The 19185-nt window shown below is 58.2% G+C and overlaps 1 protein-coding gene across 7 annotated transcripts in view; it reads right to left on the bottom strand.

The window, feature by feature from the left end:
- Nucleotides 1-19185, bottom strand: part of ZC3H7B (zinc finger CCCH-type containing 7B) — a 54191-nt gene continuing 35006 nt past the window's right edge. For 4 of the 7 annotated variants that reach the window (XM_032882906.1, XM_032882907.1, XM_032882902.1 and 1 more), the window contains exons 10-23: nucleotides 18789-19110; nucleotides 17768-17856; nucleotides 16852-17014; nucleotides 15320-15481; nucleotides 13150-13355; nucleotides 12030-12130; nucleotides 10522-10703; nucleotides 8297-8382; nucleotides 4640-4773; nucleotides 4375-4480; nucleotides 4123-4231; nucleotides 3542-3675; nucleotides 3247-3410; nucleotides 1-2859 (exon numbers count right to left, since the gene is read on the bottom strand). In XM_032882906.1, the coding sequence (XP_032738797.1) occupies nucleotides 2613-2859; nucleotides 3247-3410; nucleotides 3542-3675; nucleotides 4123-4231; nucleotides 4375-4480; nucleotides 4640-4773; nucleotides 8297-8382; nucleotides 10522-10703; nucleotides 12030-12130; nucleotides 13150-13355; nucleotides 15320-15481; nucleotides 16852-17014; nucleotides 17768-17856; nucleotides 18789-19110 (2205 nt within the window). In that variant the 3' untranslated portion in view covers nucleotides 1-2612. The remainder of the gene's footprint in view (nucleotides 2860-3246; nucleotides 3411-3541; nucleotides 3676-4122; nucleotides 4232-4374; nucleotides 4481-4639; nucleotides 4774-8296; nucleotides 8383-10521; nucleotides 10704-12029; nucleotides 12131-13149; nucleotides 13356-15319; nucleotides 15482-16851; nucleotides 17015-17767; nucleotides 17857-18788; nucleotides 19111-19185) is intronic. The other 3 variants (XM_032882903.1, XM_032882905.1, XM_032882904.1) reach the window with 3 other exon arrangements.

A 19185-nucleotide genomic window follows, 5' to 3' on the forward strand; every position in this document is an offset into this window, starting at 1 on the left:
TCAAGTTTCTTTCATTTTATTTTAAGAAGGACAAAAATTGTTATTAAAACATCTACATTATTATCAAGATACTAGACCTTATGAATATTTAATATTAAAGTGTGGTATTCTTAAATTTTTAATACACAGGCATTTTAAAAGGACCATTAAATTGATTACTGCCCAGCTGAGAAATGCAGCATCCCTCTTTCCCCTACCCCAAAGGGACACTCATGTTGGGGCACCTGCCCCCCCACCGCACCATGTTTGAAGTCTCGTCTGCCCGCTGGCAGTGGGCACAGGCCCCTGATTCAACTCTCCAAGCCTCCCAGTCGGGGTCATGACTGAAATAATCACCCTCATCATTCAAAGTGGACTCCTGTCCCCCCCCAACCCCCTGCCTCTTGCTCTCTTCCCAACCCCGGGGCAAGGGGGATCCATCTCTGGCCAGGCCAGGGAGCCCCAGATCCCAAGGGCCCCTGGATGGATAACAGGTTGAAGAAGAAAATTCTGGACTCTAATCCTATTCTTCTGGGCGGGAGACAAACACCAATCATTTCCTTTCCTGGAGCACCAGTGCTCTCTCCCAGCGAGGCCAGAATGGTCTGGAAACCGGGCCCAGGAGGGGCCCCTCCCACCCCCGCTGCCAACCCCCCTCCAACCCACGGCTCTAAGTCCCTGCATCTGAAAAACCCCTCTTAATTACACCAGGATGGCTGCATTTTCTGGCCAAATTCTTTATCTTATCCCTCATTAGAAGTCATTCCTTGGATACCACACACATATATAATATTATATAGAGCGATATATTTAATACCTGTGTATATATGCATCACGGGGGCGACATATATACACACTAAAAACGAGGCTGGTGACGACAGACTGCTACACCACGGATCAGGGAAAACAAGTGTCATCGACATTCACAGCCACGGCCCTCACCTTGGGTGTGGTCTTTCCTCCCCTCCAGTTATGCTGCCTGCACCGGGGTGCGGGCCCGCTGGGGGAAGGGGGCTGGGAGAGGAAAGGGTGCATGCCATGGTTACTGGGGAAGGCTGGGCAGTGAAGGCTAGAGAAACCGGGTTCTCTGTGCCCGGGTGCCCAGAATCACATCATCGCTCACTATCGATCCTTGCTTGAGGAGAAATGAAGGGCATTCCATTCTGTCTCACCCCCACACCTGACTCCTGCTGTGGTCCCCGGTTCCTTCCGGGGGGGCCCCACTCTTTGTGCCAACCGCGTGGGACAATCTGGAATGTCTTGGGAACCAGGAGAGGCTGGGTCTGCCCATAGGGAGTGGGATGGAGAGGAAGGGGCGCACGCAGACAAGTCAGACGAGACGGATGGGACAGGGCTTAGTGGCTAGGGGCAGGGGCTGGGGGTCGGCTGAGGTCCCAGGCAGCTGGTGGGGCAGGGAATCAGGGAAGGCTAGGACAGACAGGCACAACTGTACGTCTAGGTCTGGGGAGAGGAGGGAGAGGGCCATGCTGGGTGCCCAGCATCATCTCCCTTCTCTCCGTGTTCCCTGACCCCCACACTTCCCCTTCCTTCTGGTTCATCCTGCAGAAGGTGCGTCCATGGGTGCCCAGCCCTTTACCAGTACCCCAAGTGGGCGTGGGAAGTAACCTGCTGCCACACTCCCCACCACCATCCTAAGGAGGGGACAGTCCCTCTGCAGGGTGCTGACATGACCAGCCCCCTGAGCCTCCCTTCCTCAGCCCACAGGGGGGCGCTGCCTGGGACCCAATGCCACACTGATATGGAGACTGTCATGGACCTGCCCAGAGCGTGGAGGGTCCAGCAGACATCTGGTCTTTAACCTTTCAACTATAGTTTGCCTCCAGGCTCTACCTCATGCCCTGGGCTGGAGAGCCTGGCAGAACACCCGTCCTTCCCAGGTCTTAGTCTCCCTCTCTGCAGTAAGGGCTTTTGGGCTGAGTCATCTCCAAGGACTCTGAGCACCTACAGTCCACATTCCGTGGCCCACAGGAGGAGGGCTGGGCTGGTGGCCTGACTGGAGAAGCTCCAGAGATCATCAAGCCCAGCCCCTCCCACTCTTCTAACCACAGGGGAAACTGAGGCCCCAGAGGGCAAGCGACCTGTATTGTGTTCCCAGCTCCATCCTGGGGCTGCATTTTAAAGCTAATTGGGGCCTCCAGCCCTCTGTTGTGTCCTGATCTGCCCTCCCCTCCAGGGGAGGTGAGGATGGGGGGAGGGTGGGGCAGGGAGAAGGACCCTCCTGCTGCAGATTCAAGTGGGGACCCCAGGCTCCCCAGCCCTGAGCTTTGGGCCCCCTTTAGGACCAGACAGAAGTTAAAGCTGTAGGCTGAAGCTGGAGGGGTCGGCCAGGCCCCTCCCTCAACAGCCAGAAGAGCCGGGGGTTGGGGGGTATCTGCCCGGGGTTCCAGCAGGATGAGGACCCTGGGACCGCTTAGGGCTGCAGCACGTGCACCTGGGTATGCACACAGGTGGTGGGGGCAGAGAGGATGGACAGGGCCCCAGGGGGCCGGGGGCTGCCTGAGGAGGGCGGCCCCCCACCCCCAGCCCTAGCCTACCCTGACCCTCCTATCAGGCCCTCTGTCCCCACCCCTGCCCCTGACCCTAGGACTTCACCCGAGGGCCCAGATCTGGCCCTACTCCCCGGTGACAGCGGTGGCCACAGGGGCTTCCGGGGCGGCACCAGCGGTGTTCCCATCCTCTTGCAGCAGGAAGTTGTATTTGCCAAAGTCGTCGTCCCGTGGGCACAGAAGCATATCCTTGCGGGCCTTGGCCAGCTTCTGCTTCAGCACCTCACGCCGGTCCAGCCACTCGGTGAGCTCCTCCTGCCCGTGAGCGCAGCGGCACTTGTCCCCATCTGGGCAGGCCTTGCCCTTCTGGAGCCTGTGGGCAGCAGGAGGCTCACTGCCCAAGCCCCGCACCCTTTCCACCACCAGCTGTGGACCCGAGGCTTAACCTCCCCTGAAGACAAGCCTCTCCCTGGGTGCCTGGGTCCTGATGAAAGCTGGCCCGTCCCAGCCCCCTCTGGGATCTGCCCCAGGGCTCCTGGTGGGGGTCTGGCAGTTCTGAGCCCACCCCACCCAGCCCCGCCGTGCCCCCACGCTCCGCATACCCAGGAACAGCTGTCCCCTCGAGGGACACCCCCCTCTGTGTGCTGCTCTCTCCAGGCCAGGGAGAGCCAGGGCTGGACACAGGCTCATCTCAGGTCTACCCCGCTGCCCGCCAGGTCCCGCCGAGCCCGCCCCATGGCCCTGGCTGACCAGTGAGCACCTGTCGCAGAGCCGGAACTCCCCCATGGGGAAGCGGTAGGCCCAGCCGCTGGCGTCGCTGTCGGAGGTGAAGACCTTCTCCTTGTGCTTCTCGGACTGGATGTGCTGCTGCCACTGCTTCTTGCTGTTGCTGTTCTTGCCGCAGAGCCAGCAGTGGTAGCCCATCTGGGGGCACAGCCGCCATGGGTGCCCACTCCTTGCTCCCCGGCCCAGCCCCCACCCCCCGCCCGGGGATGCCGGGCCTGCCCTACGCCCTCCCAGATCAGCCTCAGACCCGGGCCTGCTTTGGCCGTTACCATGATGTCGGCGTAGTCTGTGGGCATCTGGATCTGCTTCTCCCCTTCCCGAGAACTGATTGGGGTCCCTTCCCCTGGCTTCCCTGGGTTGTGTTTCTTCAGCCACATGTCATAGGTCTGCTGCATGTCCAAGACTGGAGGGGAAGAGAGGTGCTCGGTGGGAAGGGATCCTCCCTCCGTTCTGCCCCAATCCCCCCACCCCTGGACCTGTGAGCTGGGGGCACCCCAGGCCTTGCTGTTGGACTGCCCAGTCAGCAAGAGAAGACGCAGAGAGGGTACGGTCTGGGGTGGCAAAGGGAGAGGGAGCAGGTGCTCCTGGGCCTGCTGAGGAGAGGGTCTGGCACCGCGGGGGCACTGGGCCCGCTCTTGCCCTCACGCTTTTTTTTTTTTTTTAAAGGTTTTTTATTTGACAGAGATCACAAGCAGGCAGAGAGGCAGGCAGAGAGGGAGGAAGGAAGCTGGCTCCCCGCTGAGCAGAGAGCCCGATGCGGGGCTCCATCCCAGGACCCTGAGATCATGACCTGAGTCGAAGGCAAAGGCTTTAACCCACTGATCCAACCAGGCGCCCCTCTTGCCCTCACTCTTGTTCTCCTTCATGAACGTCCACATGTCCCTCTCCTCCGGGCTGTGTGCGAAGGAGCAGTTCCCCACGTACTGGCACTTGCGGCCGTTCTGCGCATGGATGCAGAGCTGCAAGGTGGGCGTGGGGAGAGCCGGCTGAGTCCTGCCGCGGTCTGCACAGCCCCAGGCCGCAGGCAGGCCCTCCTGGGGCGCCTCAACCCCCCCACACCTGAGCTCCCACCACCACCCTGCTCCCCGCTCCAGGCGCTCACATCGTATTGCTGTGGGAAGTTGCGAATGGAAGGCAGTGGCCTCACTGACACCCATTTCCTCTTGGCCTTCGACATCACCAGAAGGACCCGCCGCTCCTTGGTCCAGCTGCAGGACAGAGGGGGCTTGTGGGGAGGCCTGGGGACAGCCCCGGTCTCCTCCCTCATGCAGTTCTGCTGGGCACCCCCCGTCTGGCTCACCGGTGCCCCCTCAGGCCCCGCCCCCGCCCGGCTCACTGGTGCCCCCCCCAGCCCCTGCCCAGCTCACCAGTGCCGGGCCTTGGCACTGCAGTACTTGAGGTCTTTGTCAGGCTCCACCACCTGCCCATTCCTCCAGCACTGGCCACACACAAACTTCATCTGCAGGTCGAAGGTGCTGGGCCCGTGTGTCCGAGGGGCACCCTGTGGGGCAAAAGGGCTGGGAGTCATCCAGGCTGACGCCTGGGGTCTGTCCTGTAGGTGGCCTCCCGGAGCCTTAGAATGAGCCAACCCATCACTACTTCCCAGAGGGAAGTAACCTCCCCACGCTAGGCAACCCCACCGGCCTGAGTGTGGGATCCAGGTCCGGGACAGGACCCCTGGTTCCTGCAACCACTCTCTGCCTTGCCTGGCTAGTCCCCTGGGTCTGCTCTTTGGAGCTGCTGGCATCTCCCTGCGCCTGGCATGTTTCTGCACATGCTGTTCCCTCCACCCGGAATGCCCTTCCTCTGGACGTTTTCAGGCCGATTTTGGAAACTTTCAAAACCCAGCTCGAGCCCCACCTCCTCTAGGAAGCCTTCCCTGGAGCACTTCTAAGTGGCAGCTGCCCATCCTAGCAACTCCCACACTACCTAAACTACCTCATGTTGGTCAACTCAGCTTGGCATGAGGAGTGGGCCCGGTGGACAGCAGGGCCTGGGCGGGAAGCCACTCACACAGGAGCCTGCCTTGGGGGGTGGCAGAGACTTCCAGGCAGCCCTGGACCCCCTCGGGCCCCACCATGTTCATTGCCCATCTTCTTCTCTAGCCTTTCCTTGGCAGGCAGGATGGCCTAGTCTTCTGCACCCCTGGGATGGGGTGGGAGGTGAAAGGTGGGAAAAATGCCCAAGCAGGCTTGTCTTCTGCCCCCTTCAACCCCTCACGCAGCTATGTTGGCTAACGTACTGCCTCTCCTGTGACCTAGAGCACCCCTCTCCTCCCTGGAGCCGCAGATGGGGGGTCATGCCTCCAGGCAGCTCTTTCCCCCGCAGGCTGGAAGAGGACACATGTCCCCCACCATGGGAGCCCCCTGTGTGCCTGACACTCCCTAGTTCAGAGCCTGTCCTTGAGCAGGAAGGGGTTCTGTCTACGTGTGTTCACTGACACCTGGCCTGGTGCTGGAGATACTTGCAGCCTGGTTCGGTCCAAGGATGACCCCCATGTCACCTCGGTGACAAGGAAAAAGGAGACCTTTGTAACTGGGGCATGCACTGGGCTAGGAGTGGGCAGGAGGTTCTCCACATCACTCCAGATTTCCAGGTGTTCCACTGGATTCTCACAAAAGCCTGAGGGGACCCATTTCACAGATGAGGTAAGTGGGGACGGCTCTCATGGGCAGCCTTGCCAGTTTACTGAACTTCCCTTTTCACAAGCGTAGTCTCAGCAGCTCCTTGCGGCAGCGCTGGTGGGGGTGGAGGGTAGGTGGGGTCATTCCCATGTGACTGGATAAAAGCAGAGGCTCGGAGAGGTTGCTAAGCCACTCCCGGTAAGTGGCCTGAGGACAGGAACCTGGCGAGAGGCAGGTGCTTGTGCCTCTCTGTGGGATGGCACAGCTGCAGAGCCATGGGCACGGGGCCCGAGCAGCTTCTACCCGGGCTCACAGGCCTCGCAGGGCTGCCAGCCCCGCCCTCTGACGGCAAGCAAGCAAGATGCCGAATGCCCTAGTCGTGGCCAAGCCTGGCACAGAAGCCCTGCTCCAGAGCCAGGCCCAAGGGGGGCGTCTTGGGTGGGCCTGGTGGGGCCCCTGGCAGTAAGAGGGGGTGGAAACCTGTCAGGACACCTGGGGACCCTGGCAGCAGCCGTGAGGAGGAGGAAGGGGTGAGAGGTAGTGAGGGCTCAGTCCTCTAAGAGAACACTGGAGGTCCAAGCCAAGCCCCTCACTGCTTTTCAGCCGGGATCCTGGCCAGGAACAAAAACCAAACCACATGGCAGGGAGGGGGAAGGGAGAAGAGGACAGCACAGGAAGGGAAAGAGGAGGGGAACAAGCAGGAAGAGAAGGAAAAAGGAGCGGAAAGATAGGCTAGGGAGAGAGAGAGAGAGAGAGAGAGGTAGATGTTCCCGGGGGACCAGGCAGCCCTGGGGGCCAGCCTGCCCTGCTCCCTGGTTCACTCCCACCCCCATGCTGGCCTCAGTGGGGGCGAGGGGCCAGCTTCCTCCAAAGCGACCAGTGGGTGGGCCTGGCCTGAGGAAGGGGGTGTCCCTCAAGTGTGGATGGCACGGAGGTCTTACCTCACACTATCTCTTGGGCCTGAGACCATCTGTCCCGTCCCCACTGTAATCCAGGGCTATAGTGGTCCCCACCTCTTGGGGACCATAGGAGGATTAGGGAGGGCACAGGGCCCAGTGCAGCGCAGGAACTCAGAAAGCTGCACCCTGGTTAGCGTCTGTGACCCTCACGCCCACCCCGGGACACGCCAGGCAGGATTATGATCCCCATTTTATGGGTGAGACATCCTCAGGGGTGGCGGGAATGGGGTCGGGTGGTAGGGGAACAGAGCGATGTCAGAGAACCAGGCATTTACACCACTGAGTGTGCCCCCAGGTTAGTCTCTAGCATGCTCTGAGACTCAGTTTCCCCATCTGCAAATGCCACAGTGCCACAGCTCACTTCTTCAGAAGCAGGTGGGTGAGGACAGGGACGGATGGGAGGTGATACGACCTGTGGGAAGGAATACCAGGATATTGACACGGGTGTCAGGGACCCTCCCTAGAAGACGCTTGTGCATTACGAAGGGGGAAACGTAACTTCACAGTAGAGAAACTTCTACAGGGCAGGTGCGTCTAACCAAGTAATCACCAGTAAAGGGACACACCGCGGTGACGGGCCTCCTGAGGACTGAGCTGAGAACATAACACCAGCTCTGGGATTTGAGGAACCATCAGACAATCTCAAATGGGTGAGCAAGACAGCTGCTCTTCAAAACCATCAATGCCATGCAGGACAAGAAAGGCTGGGGGACTGCTCTAGATTAAAGGAAACAAGATGGGGGCGCCTGGGTGGCTCAGTCGGTTAAGCATGTGCCTTCGACTCGGGTCATGATCTCAGGATCCTGGGATCGAGTCCCCAGTTGGCTCCCTTCTCCTTCTGCCCTTCCTCCCCGCTTGTGCACTTTCTGTCTCTCTCTTTCTCAAATAAATAAATAAAATCTTCAAAAAAAAAAAAAAAAAAGAGAGAGAGAGAGAGAGAGAGAGAGAGAGACTAGACAGATACAACTAATGAATGCAGTGTCACTTGGGATTTCGGGATGATTCACAAAATCTAACTAACAGGACACCATAATCTGAAAAATTATCCCAATGTTAGTTCTGTGATGCCATTGTCCTGTGGTTATTATGTAAGACTGTGGCTTTATTTTTATGAAACAGACACCAAAGTATTTAGGGGTGATACGGCATCACGTCTATAACTCACCCTCAAACAGTTCAGAAGAAGATATGTATATAATTGTACACAAATATTTATGTGTGGATGTATACACACACATACACACACACACACGTAGGGTGAAGCAAATGTAGAATGTGGTAAAATGGGTTACTATCTGGGGAGCCTAGAAACGGGTACACAGGAATTCTTTGTACCATTCTGATAATTTTCTGGGTAAGTCTGAAATGAGGTTCCATTACAGGGATGGAGAATGGCCCCCGGGGACCGGATCCCACCCCCAGCGCCAACCCAGGGCCTCACCAAGCCACTGCTGGCCTTCCCGGCATGGGCTTCCATCTGCTGCCAGTACTTCTTGGATTCCTGGACGATGTCTTCGTGGGTCATGCCTGTGGAAGGCGGGACCAAACACGGGAATCCGTGAAGGAGCTCAGTGAGGAGAGAGGCAGGGGATTGGCAGGGTGCCACCCGGCCCAGGCACAAGGAGCCCCGTTCCCCAGCCAGGCCCCACCATGGAGAGACATGGGGAGCAGGGAAAACACTCATCCTCTCTGGGCCTGTTTGTTCAGTTGGGGAATGGAGGACCTGCTCTAAGCCCTCACAGGGAGCAGGAGAATCCATGCAGCCAAGAGTGGGGAAATGCAGGAGAAAGGTGTTGGGCCAGCGGCAGGGCACGGTGACTCCCCTGCCCTCATGCCAGGGTCTCTCCAGCTACTCAGCCCCACTCCCTCAGCAGGGTCTCAGGCCTGACTGCTGCTTGGCAGCCCCTAGCCCACTGTTCTCAGGGCTCCACGCCTGGCCCAGCCTGGTTCACTAGCTTGATAAGGGGCCAGTGCTCTTTGCTTAAGGTCAGCAAAGGGCCAGACACCCGAACCTGGTGGCCCAGACCTTCCTAGTCCGACTGCTGACGGTGGAACCCAGCCTGAGGCACAGCTTGGAGCCTCTCCCATCTCCTCCAGTCCCTTTCTCAGACTGATTTCCTTTTGACATTGTCTTATGGATACTGCTCCATGGTGACCGCTGGTCACTGGAGGCTTACTCTGGGCCAGGCACCGTACTTGATACCCATCTTCTTGCTGAGGATTCCCAAATACAGCCCAGACCTCACCTGTGACTTCCAAACTTCCCCATCCGGCTGCCTGCTCCACATTTCTGCTTGAAATCCAAGAGGCAGCTCAAACTCCCTACGTTCCACACTGAGCCTGATGGGACACGGCCCCCCCACCCAAAACCTGGTCCTTCTACAGCCTCCCCTTCTGAGAATATAGCAACCCCATCCTTCCAGTGACTCTGCTCAAAACCTTGCGGTGACCTTGAGGCCATCCTTTGTCTCCTATTTCATATCTGGTCCATCAACAGCTCCTGCTGGCTCCACCATCAATATATCCCTAGAACAGGATCACTCCTTCCACCACCGCCACTGTCGCCCTGGCCTGGGCCACACCTTCCCTGCTCCCCCTCTGTTCGCCCTCACCCCTCTATTCTCCACCAGGAGCCAGAGCGACTTTTAAAAAATATTGATCCATCATATACCTCCACCCCCCAATCCCTCCAGACCCTGCATATTCAGAACAATCCTGACTCTGTGCACGACCTAGAGACTTTTACACACTTGGGTCCCTACCAAACTCTTCCCGCCAGGCACTAAGCCGCTCCGCTCTCATGCGCAGTGTTTCTGTACCAAGCTGGCTCCTGCCTCAAGGCCTCCAGCCTTGCCCTCCCTCTGCCCGGCATGCTCGCCCTACCCTTCGTCGCTCAAACACCACCTCCCCAGGAGGCCCTCCCTGACCATCTTATCCCAAATGCCCCAGCCTGAGCCCCTCCCCAGCCTTTTGCTTGGCTTTACTTTCCTCTCAGCACTGATCACGTCTGAAATTACATAACCCTGTTTCATCAACTCTAAGAGGACATCAATTGTTAGATGCACCGTTATTTTATGTTACATCCAAAACAGTGCTGCTAAATTACATTACAGCACACAGTGGGGGAAACCTGTGTCCTAGAACAGATGGAACGTGGGATTTATACTACTGGTTACACGGCCTGCCTTGCCCTTACTTATAGATCACAGATTTTCCCGGAGAACAAGGACCTGAGCTGAAGGCAGACCCTTAACCACTGAGCCGCCCAGGCGCCACGAGGTGGAGGGTACAATCACCAGTTCACAGGGCTTGACAAATGGAGACTCAGCGAGAGGAAGTGACCTGCTGGTGACCAACCAGGCAACGGGGCTCTGCCTCCTCTCCCTTTCTACATGTGTTCCCCCGGCAGTGCCCGGCCAGGGATAAACCCAAGACCTTTCTGGCGTGGGAGGCTCCCTGAGAGCAGAGTCTTTGCTTCCTTTGTGTCCTTTGTGTCCTTTGATGTCTGGGGGGTAGGGGGGACAGCTCCTGCAGAGCCCCCTCCCCCCCCAAGTAACTGCCCCTTGTGACCTCCCTCTGCCACCTGCCCAGGGCTGGCCCATCTACCCTCGGGCCAATTCTTCGCTTCTCCCCTACCCCCTGGCCGCCCCTGCCCAGCCCCCTCACCTGAGTACTGCTGCAGCAGCCAGACTTTGAGCTCGATGAAGCTGTGGGCGAAGTGGCAGCTGTCTTCCCGCAGGCAGCCGTAGCGCACCTCATGGCGGCACACGTCGAACTGGAAATGCTCCTGGAACTGGCGGATCTTGGAGTACTTGAGGGAGGTGGAGCGGACGATGTGCACCAGGCACCTGGCAGGCAGAGGGCAGGGGGGGAGGGGCATGATGCAGGCTGCAGCCCCCTCCCCTCTCCCTCGAGTCCTGCGGGGTGGCTCTCCCAGGTACAGCACAAGCCTAAAGGGAGGGGCTTCCTGCCCTATTAAAAGGCTTCCAGAATAGGACAGCACAGTAGGCAAGAGGTGAGGGTCCTACACTCAGGCCGTCCTGGCGGTGTGTTCCTTTCCTGGCCTCAATCCAGGGCCAGCTCCAAGGCGGCACTGCCAGCAGGAGGCCACAGATCTCACCTGCTAGGAGGCTGGGAGAAGGGAGTGCCAGCGGGGGGATGGGGGGTAGAAGATGGGCAGGTTCCCAGCCTGATGCCCCAGAACCAAAGAAGCAGTATTCTAGAACCTCCTCTGGGACAGCAATTTTATTTTATTTTATTTGTTGTTGTTCTTTAGTTTGTATTTCGTAATCATAGAGGTAACTCTGCAGGTTGTGATCTTGGGGTCGTGGGCCGGAGCCCCACCTGGGGCTCCAGCCCAGCGTGGGGCTCCCGCCCAGCATGGACTCTGCTTGAGACTCTCTCTCCCTCTGCCTTTGCCCTTCCCACTCATGCTCTCTCTCTCTCTCAAATAAATCTTAAAACACACACACACACACACACACACACACACAAAACCATAATTCTGCAATCCAGCCAGACTTGGAGGGGAGTAAGGAAAATATGGAACCCACAGAACCGCAGCGAGAACACAAAGATGATAGGGTATTTTGAGCCTCTGGGGGGAAGGGGTGCTCTCCTGAGCTACAGAAGGAATGGTCTGGTAGTTGAGATAAAACACAAGTCAAATATATTAGATTTGTGGGACAGGAATTTAACGATGCTCGCGGCAACCCTAGAAGACTGGCTTCATCATCAGCTTCACAGACAGGGAAACCGAGGGCCACAGGACATGAAACAGGCATTGACCAGGCTGGGAGGGGACCCAGGTTTGTCTGACTCAGGGCCCCGGGCTCTAATCATCCATGTGGGGGCGGAGCTGAGGGGAGTCAGAGGGAGCAAAGATGGGTGCCAGGCCTGACCCAGGCCCTCCTACTCATTGTCTGCCACCAATGTCATGAGAGTGGAGGGTACCGGACGGGAGTCAGAGAAGTGGCCTCTCACGTGCCTACTGAGTGAGCTACTTCCAAGCCCCATCAGTACAACAGAGACGGTAAGACGCTGGCTCTGAGCCCTAAATTCTGCACCTCGTCTTGGCACCCTAGATCCACCCATCAGTTGCTCCCCAGGGATCTGAACCACCCTGACTCTCCGTGGGCCCCTGCTCCCAGGCCCAGGCTATGGGTCCCACTCACTTGTTGTTGTAGAAGCTGTGCTTGGCAGCCAGGTTGGAGCAGACCGACGGGGAGTCCTTGGTGCCTTTGCTGATGATCCGGGGCTTACTGTCGAAGCAGATCTGCCCGGGGAGGAGAGGGGCTGGGACCCAGCACAGCCACCCCGGGAGGGGCAGACTAGGTGTCCCTGCTAGCCCTGTTCTAAGTCAGGGGAGTGAGAAAGGGCACCTCAGGCTCGGTGGCCCCCACCTCTCCGACTCTGGCCCCTGGATAACCTGGGCTGTGGCTCTGTGGTCCCACCACTCCAGATGCCTGGGGCAGGGTGTAACTCTAGGTCTCTGGGCCTGAGTTTCCTCAGCTGGAAGCTGGGGTGACCCTGCCTGCTGTCCCACAGGTTCACTGGGAAGCTCAGAAAGGACACAACAGAACTGCAAATGCTTTGGAAAGTACATGCAGCTGCTGGCTGGGAGCTCTGAAGGGAGCGGCCAGTCCACCTGCTCTGAGAGTTGCGGGGGGAAGGGCTGGCTGTGCACTGGGTCAAGGTTGGGCTGAGCGGCACCAACCCTGCCAGCAACCCGGATCCAGACCTCTGGCTCCACGTGGAGAGGGATCTGACCCTGACACTGCCCTCATCATGCTCCAATCAGGCAGGGAAGCCGGGGGCCGGCAGGGTCTGCTGTGGCAGCTCTGGGGAAGGAATTTATGACAACTTGCTAGAGATGCTGGGATCAGAGCTGAGTCTCAGAGCGCCCAAGAGATGGGAAAACAGGGAGGGCGCTCCCGGGAGAGGGGACAGCCTGGATACAGGCAGGCAAGTGGGCAGGGAGACATGCTGGGCATCAGAGCCTGCACAGCTGGACAAGGAGATGTGGGGAGGGCAAGTTCGTACAGCGTCTTGTGCCCACCCTGGCCTCTTGATGGCCATCTGGAAAGAGCGGGCAGGACTCTCTTTTCTTTAGCAAGACAGGGTCTTATGGGCCTTTCTGGCAGTCCAAGGACCTACTGTTCTCCAGTCAGGCCTCCCAAACCCCCAGGTGTCAGGACTGACATCTGATAACAGGGCACTCCAGGGAGCCCCTCCCAGTGTCATCTATGCCATCGACTGTGGGGTGGCAGGCAAGTGGGACAGGGGCACGGGTACCTCACAGAGGAAAGTGAAGATGCCCTGGTGCTCCTTAAGGAGCTTGGCGATGGTGAGGCTGCCGCGCTTGACGCCCCCCAGTGGGTCAAAGAGAAGGTCCCGGTTGAGGGTGCCCTTCCGCTCCTCTGTCCACACGTCGATCTCCTCCTGATGGTAGGCGAAGGTGCAGTTATCCCCGTACTTACAGTCCTGCTTGTTAATCATGTCTGCAAAGAGGCAACAGGACACACGTTCTGCCAGGCGGGACGGTAGCCCGCAGAGCCCCCAAGACCTCTGCTGCAGCAGGCGGGACTCAGGCTCATCCCCACCGTGTTGGGGGGCGGGGTGCCTGCTGCTTGGGACTCGGGTGGGGCCAAGCCACAGAGCCAGGGAAAGCCCTTCCCAGGCCAGGTCCCTTCTCTGCTCTACACCTATGCTGAGGGCAGTGCCTGCCTTTTCCATCCACCAAGGATGCGATCATCCCACCCTACCACCCCACAAAGCTGCCTTTTGGGGGTTGGGCAGGATTAGAGGTAGGATGAAGGGCTTTGCAGATGAACACAAGCCTCAAAATAAATACACGGGGTTTTATTCTCATTATGCACCAGGACAATACCACTGGTTAAGGGCCTGGGCCTTGGAATCTGGCAGACTTGGGCTGGGATTCCCTGTTATTCCTCAGCTGTCTGTCCCATAAACAGAGACCATTGGGTTGTTGTGCAGATTAAGTGAAATAATAAAACCCCTAGGGACCAAGGGTGCCTGGCTGGCTCAATCGGTAGAGCATGTAACTCTTGATCTCGGGGCCAGGAGTCTAAACCCCACGCTGGGTGTGGAACCTACTTTAAAACAAAAAGCATGGGGCGCCTGGGTGTCTCAGGCATTAAGCGTCTGCCTTCAGCTCAGGTCATGATTCCAGGGTCCTGGGTTCAAGCTCCACATCAGATTCTCTACTTGGCAGGAAGCCTGCTTCTCCCTCTCCCTCTGCCACTCCCCCTGCTTGTGTTCCCTTTCTGGCTGTCTCTCTGTCGAATAAATCTTAAAATAAACAAACAAACAAACAAACAAAAAAAGAACAAAAAACAAACCAAAAAAAAACCCCTGGGGACCAGGGAGTTGTGAGGGCAGTAGGCTCATAACCCGAAGTCCTGCCATCTCCTGGTGGCGGAAACAGTTTTTCTTTCTCTCCCCTGCTCACACTCTAAGTCTGCCCTGCCCCACCCTTCTGCCAGGCTGCTGGCACACAAGGACAAGGGAGCCAATGGACAGACAGTCACCACTGGCTGCTCTGTGCCCAAACCAGCTCTGCACGGGGCAGGGGACCCTGTATGGAATGGCTTCCCAAGATCCGGGTGCTGCTTGATCAAGTTCAAGATCAAGATCAAGTGTACAAAGGAGTCCAGGTTCTGGGTGTTTGGGGAGTGGTTACAGACGGGGGACTTGTAAGCCTCAGAGAGTATGGACTTCATCTACACTGGCCAGGGGAGGGTTGACTGAGGCCTTCAAGCCCAGAAGCGATATGTCCTTAAGATCCTGCTGGGAGGACAGGTCGCTGGTCCAGAGAGCCTAGGGCTACTGCCTCCGGTTGGGTTGAGGGACAAAGGCGGAGCCTCCTGAAGCTTTAGCTTCCCAGCCCTGAGTTGTGAGGATGCGTGATGGTGGGTACAGAAGGGTGACACTAAAAGTGCCCAGCAATGTTGTGACTACTTGTAGAGAGCCGTGAAGACTGCTCCAAGACGCTTGCTTGGGAAATCGAAGCCGGCAAGCAAGGTACCCGACAAACGTCCATTAAATACCGGCCATGTCGACGTGAGCCAAAAGTGGGGACAACGGCAACACGATAACATTTAAAAGCTAATATTTATCAATCCGTTTACTCTACTATGTACCAGTCCTATGTGCTTTATGTGGCTTCTCCCCACATCCTTCCCACAGTCCTTTGGGACCCTGCAGCCGTGACAGCAACGACTCTCCACGGACCGCTTGGCCCTCACACTCAGTAGGGGCTTTAGCTGGAATGGAACATCTCAAATGTTCTCCCCCAATCTGTGGAGCTGTCAAGACAGGGCCTAGATGCTCATTCTGCTGTGGGATGACTCCTCGATGAATGTCTTCCTCCGCCTACCAGTGAGGAAGGGCAGAGCCAAGGCTGGGTGTGAGAGGAGCTAGGCCCCCGCCACAGCGCACCCACCTTTGCACAGGTAGTAGGAGCCCACAAAGCTGGTCTTGGTGGGCCGGGGCCGGATCCGCTTCCAGGTCTGATCCTCGGAGCTCCGGAGCCGGCCAAGCAGGATGTCCCGCTTACACTTGTGTTCAAGGCCCTCGCGGTAGGTGTAGTCGCCCGCCTTGGGCCCTGCGGGGACACATGGACAGAGACAGATTTCAGGTGGAGGGCTGAAGGGTGACAGCTGATGGTCTCAAGCAGTGAGACTTGGACCCTTGCCTAAAAACCTACCTCCGTCAGCTGGGCCTCCTTTCCTCACCAAGTGCTCCCTAGAGACAGGGGGCCCCTCCAAGGACCCCTTTCTAGCACCCACCCCCTTCCATCACCACTCAGACTCTCCAGGATTTCTCTAGAAGGAATGAGGAAGACAGCACCTGGCAGAGAGCAGGCCCGTCCCTTTCTCATCCTGCCTGGAAGGGTGCTGCTCGAATTCACGCTCCCAGCTCTGCTACGGTCAAGTCTCTGACCCAGGGCCTCCTCCCCACTGACAACGGGGAAATAGCCCCGTGGGAACGCCATGCGACCTGGCTGTGCCAGCACTAGCTGCGCAGTCCACAGGGCGTGAGAGGCCGCGGGTGTGTGGACTGGGGAGGCAGCCTGAGGTCCGTGTGAAGAAAGACTTTATCATGGGCGCAGCCATCCAGCAAGATGGCGCCCTGCTCCCCGCCCCTGCAGGTCCATGGGCGCTTTGCTGGGAGGACTCTCAGGGATGACATGCATGTGGCCAGGGGTGAAGGGGAAGGTCCTGCAGTGTGTGGACAAAAACTGGACAGCCTCCGAGGTCCTGTCAACTCATACCCTTCAGATGGAAAATCCTAGACTGCTAAGACTTTTAAACTTGGCCTCCCAAAATAATATTGCACTAAAACGTCCGGGATTCTGGCAAATGAGTCTCAGACTAGAATTCTAAGATTCCGGGTGTGCTGAAAACTGTCTCCCAGCATTGGACATCTACTGTAAACGGCTTCTGTCACCTCCCTTGGATCTGGGGGCTGGGAATCTAGGAACTACACTTCCCAGACTCCTTTGCCTCCAGGGTTCCAGGCCAGGTTTGTATCCACCCAGGGAGATGCTCTCATGGGAGAAGTGGATGGTGAAGCGGAGGTGCATGAGGTGTGGGCTAACGTGTTCCTGCCGCAGCCAGCTGGACGCCACTCCATGGCCGTGCGGCAGCCTCTGGGCTGTGGGAGGCTGTGATCAGCAGCCCCTGACTCCCATGTGAGAGCGGCACAACTCAGCTCTTGTGAAGGAGCAGCTCAGAGGCTGAGGAGACTCCTAGCTTCTGCTCCTCTAGCCTTTGTGGCAATTTTGAAAGCCCCAGAACCCCATGTTCTACACCTTCCCCCAATTCCCCACCCTCTCAAAATACACAGAGGGGCTCCTGTTTTCCCACATTTTCCTCTGACTGGTACACCAGGGCTCTGTCACCCCAGGAGGCTATTCCGGATTCCCAGTGTCTCTGGGCGGAGGGGTAGAGGAATATGAAGGCGTCACATTACCTGTTTTGGGGTAGCAGAGCTGGCAGGCCTGCTTGAACTCATGGGTGGCAGCCAAGGGGTTCTTGATGAGCAAGGCGGTGTTGGGCATGGAGGGCTCGGGCTGTGACAGGAGGAGGTTGGCCGTCTTGGGCACCGGACCCTGGCTGGAGCCACTGAAGCCAGCCTGGGCACCAGAGGTTGGGGGGGCTCTATGACCCCCCCATCCTACCCAAGAGCAGAACTGTAGCCCAGGACCCACCCCTTTCTCCTACCCTACCAGCCAGGGAATTATTTATATAAGGAAATTCCTTATAACGTGATCCAAGAATCTGTAACACTGGAATAGAACTTGCCTTGAGGGGGTGCATGGGTGACACTAATCTTGGCCCAGAACCTTCCCTTGAGCAAAAGCCTAACATGAAAGCAGAGAAACAGGAATGGCCCCAGCCGGGGCCTATGCACATCCCCTCCCCACTCCCAGCCTCTACTTCCCAAGCCCCAGGGTAGCAGCAGATGGGGAAAAAGGCAAGACCCAGAGAGGTTAGGTTACTTCCCCAGGGCCACGCAGCTAGTGTCTAGGCTGAGGCCAGAGTGCAGAGGGCAGGCTGCCTGCTACCTGCCCAAGGGCTCTCCTAAACAGAATGAGATGAGTCCTGAGCACAGGGATGTTACTAACCCTGGAGAAGTTACTTAAGCCCTGAGCCTCAATGTCCTCTTCTGTCAGACAAGGGTTGGGCCGTGCCCTCAGCTCCCTCTCCCAGCATGTAGCTCAGTTTGGAAGGGCTAGGCAGAGGCCATTCTGAGGGTGCCTCTCCTTGGGGCGTGCAGGACCCCATCCCATGCGGAAGGCTCACCTCCACTCTGGAGCCCACACCCACTTCCCTTCCACCCAAGAGGGCACAGGGTACCTGGTCACAGATCTGCGCCAAGCACTCACCGAGGGGGCTGGTTTCTGCGTACCACTTGGGGGACGATGGTCCTGTGAGTTGGTTTCCTCTGGGCAAGAAGACACAGGGGTCACCCGCCCTGCCCCGAAGGGATGAGAAGTTCTCTGAGGACTTTCTCATAGGCATTTCTAAGTTGTCGAAACCACCCAGACACAGCCTCTACCGTTTGTGCTGATCTCCTGACCCTACCCTCAAGGCCACTGCCCAAGGACAGAGCAGTGTCCCGGCCTGAGCACGAGCAGCCTGTCTTACACCTGCCGTGGCCCCCACTGCCCCCAGAAGAAGCCCAAGCTCTCAGTGTGGCTCAAAGGTCCTCTGACACCAGCTTCAGCTCTTCAAGGCCCCCAACCCACCCTCCCCTCTTGCTGACGACCCTCCTCATCGGCCAGTCCCTCAGTCATGCAAGCCTGTGTCACCTGCTCCCCCTGACAGCAAGGACTTTCTCCTTTAAGACCTCCCTCAGCCATCAGCAACTTCAGGAAGTCTCCCTTTGGCTCCTGTGGCCTCGTGAATCCCCCTGAGCCACGAGTGGCCTGGGCCAGGTCCAAGCGTCTGAAAGCTGGTCCTGCGAGGGCCCTGACAGCTCTGCTTCCTCTCTGGGCCCCTGGCGCCCCGCTCAGAGTGGTGCTGAAGGAGCCTGTGGCCTGGCAGCCCTTCCCCCAGCCTCAGGATCATCCCTGTGGGATCCTACCAGCCCGGCGACCCCAGGGCCCCAGAAGGCTGGCCAGAGAGCACTATACTGCAAGTTCAGAGTCCTGGCCTAGCACAGTTCCACTGTCTGGTGTTGAACAAGACACCCAGCCCCTCTGGCCTCAGCCCCACACTGGGCTGAACACTGCAGGAGACAAGGCAACTCAGAGGCGGTGGCCCTGAACCATGATGGGGACAGAGGGCCTGGACCTCGGCTGAACTGAGTGGTGATCCCAGCTCCGCCCCCCAGAGACTGGAGATGCCGTGGTATTCTGAAAATTGCCAAGGGGGTGGGGGTGCCCGTGCCCACCCAGGCCTCACCCACAAAGGAGTTGGGCTTGTCCAGGGCACCACGGGTCGAGCCAAAGCTGTCGAGGGCATCCAAGCGTGTATCCGAGTACGGCAGCAGGTCGAGGGAGTCCAGTCCCGAGCCTGGGGGGTCGAGGGCGTCCAGCACAGAGGCAGCCAGCTTCTTGGAGGGGTCCATGACGAGGCCGAAGGAGGCCGGGGGCAGGGGGCTGGAGACGGGGATGGAGCCACCCACTACAGGTGGCAGCAGTGGGGTCCCACCGGGGAACACAGGTATCAGCTGGGGCAACTCGCTGGGCACGCCGCTGCCAGGCAGGCCACCCTGGACCAGGGACTGTGAGGTGAGGAACAGAAGGAGGAGTTGGAAGAGAACTTGACCACCCTGGCCTGGGCAGAGGCAGGCTCCCCA

Source organism: Lontra canadensis, unplaced genomic scaffold (assembly GCF_010015895.1).
Source record: "Lontra canadensis isolate GAN:19392208 unplaced genomic scaffold, GSC_riverotter_1.0 scaffold84, whole genome shotgun sequence".
NCBI lineage: Eukaryota > Metazoa > Chordata > Mammalia > Carnivora > Mustelidae > Lontra > Lontra canadensis.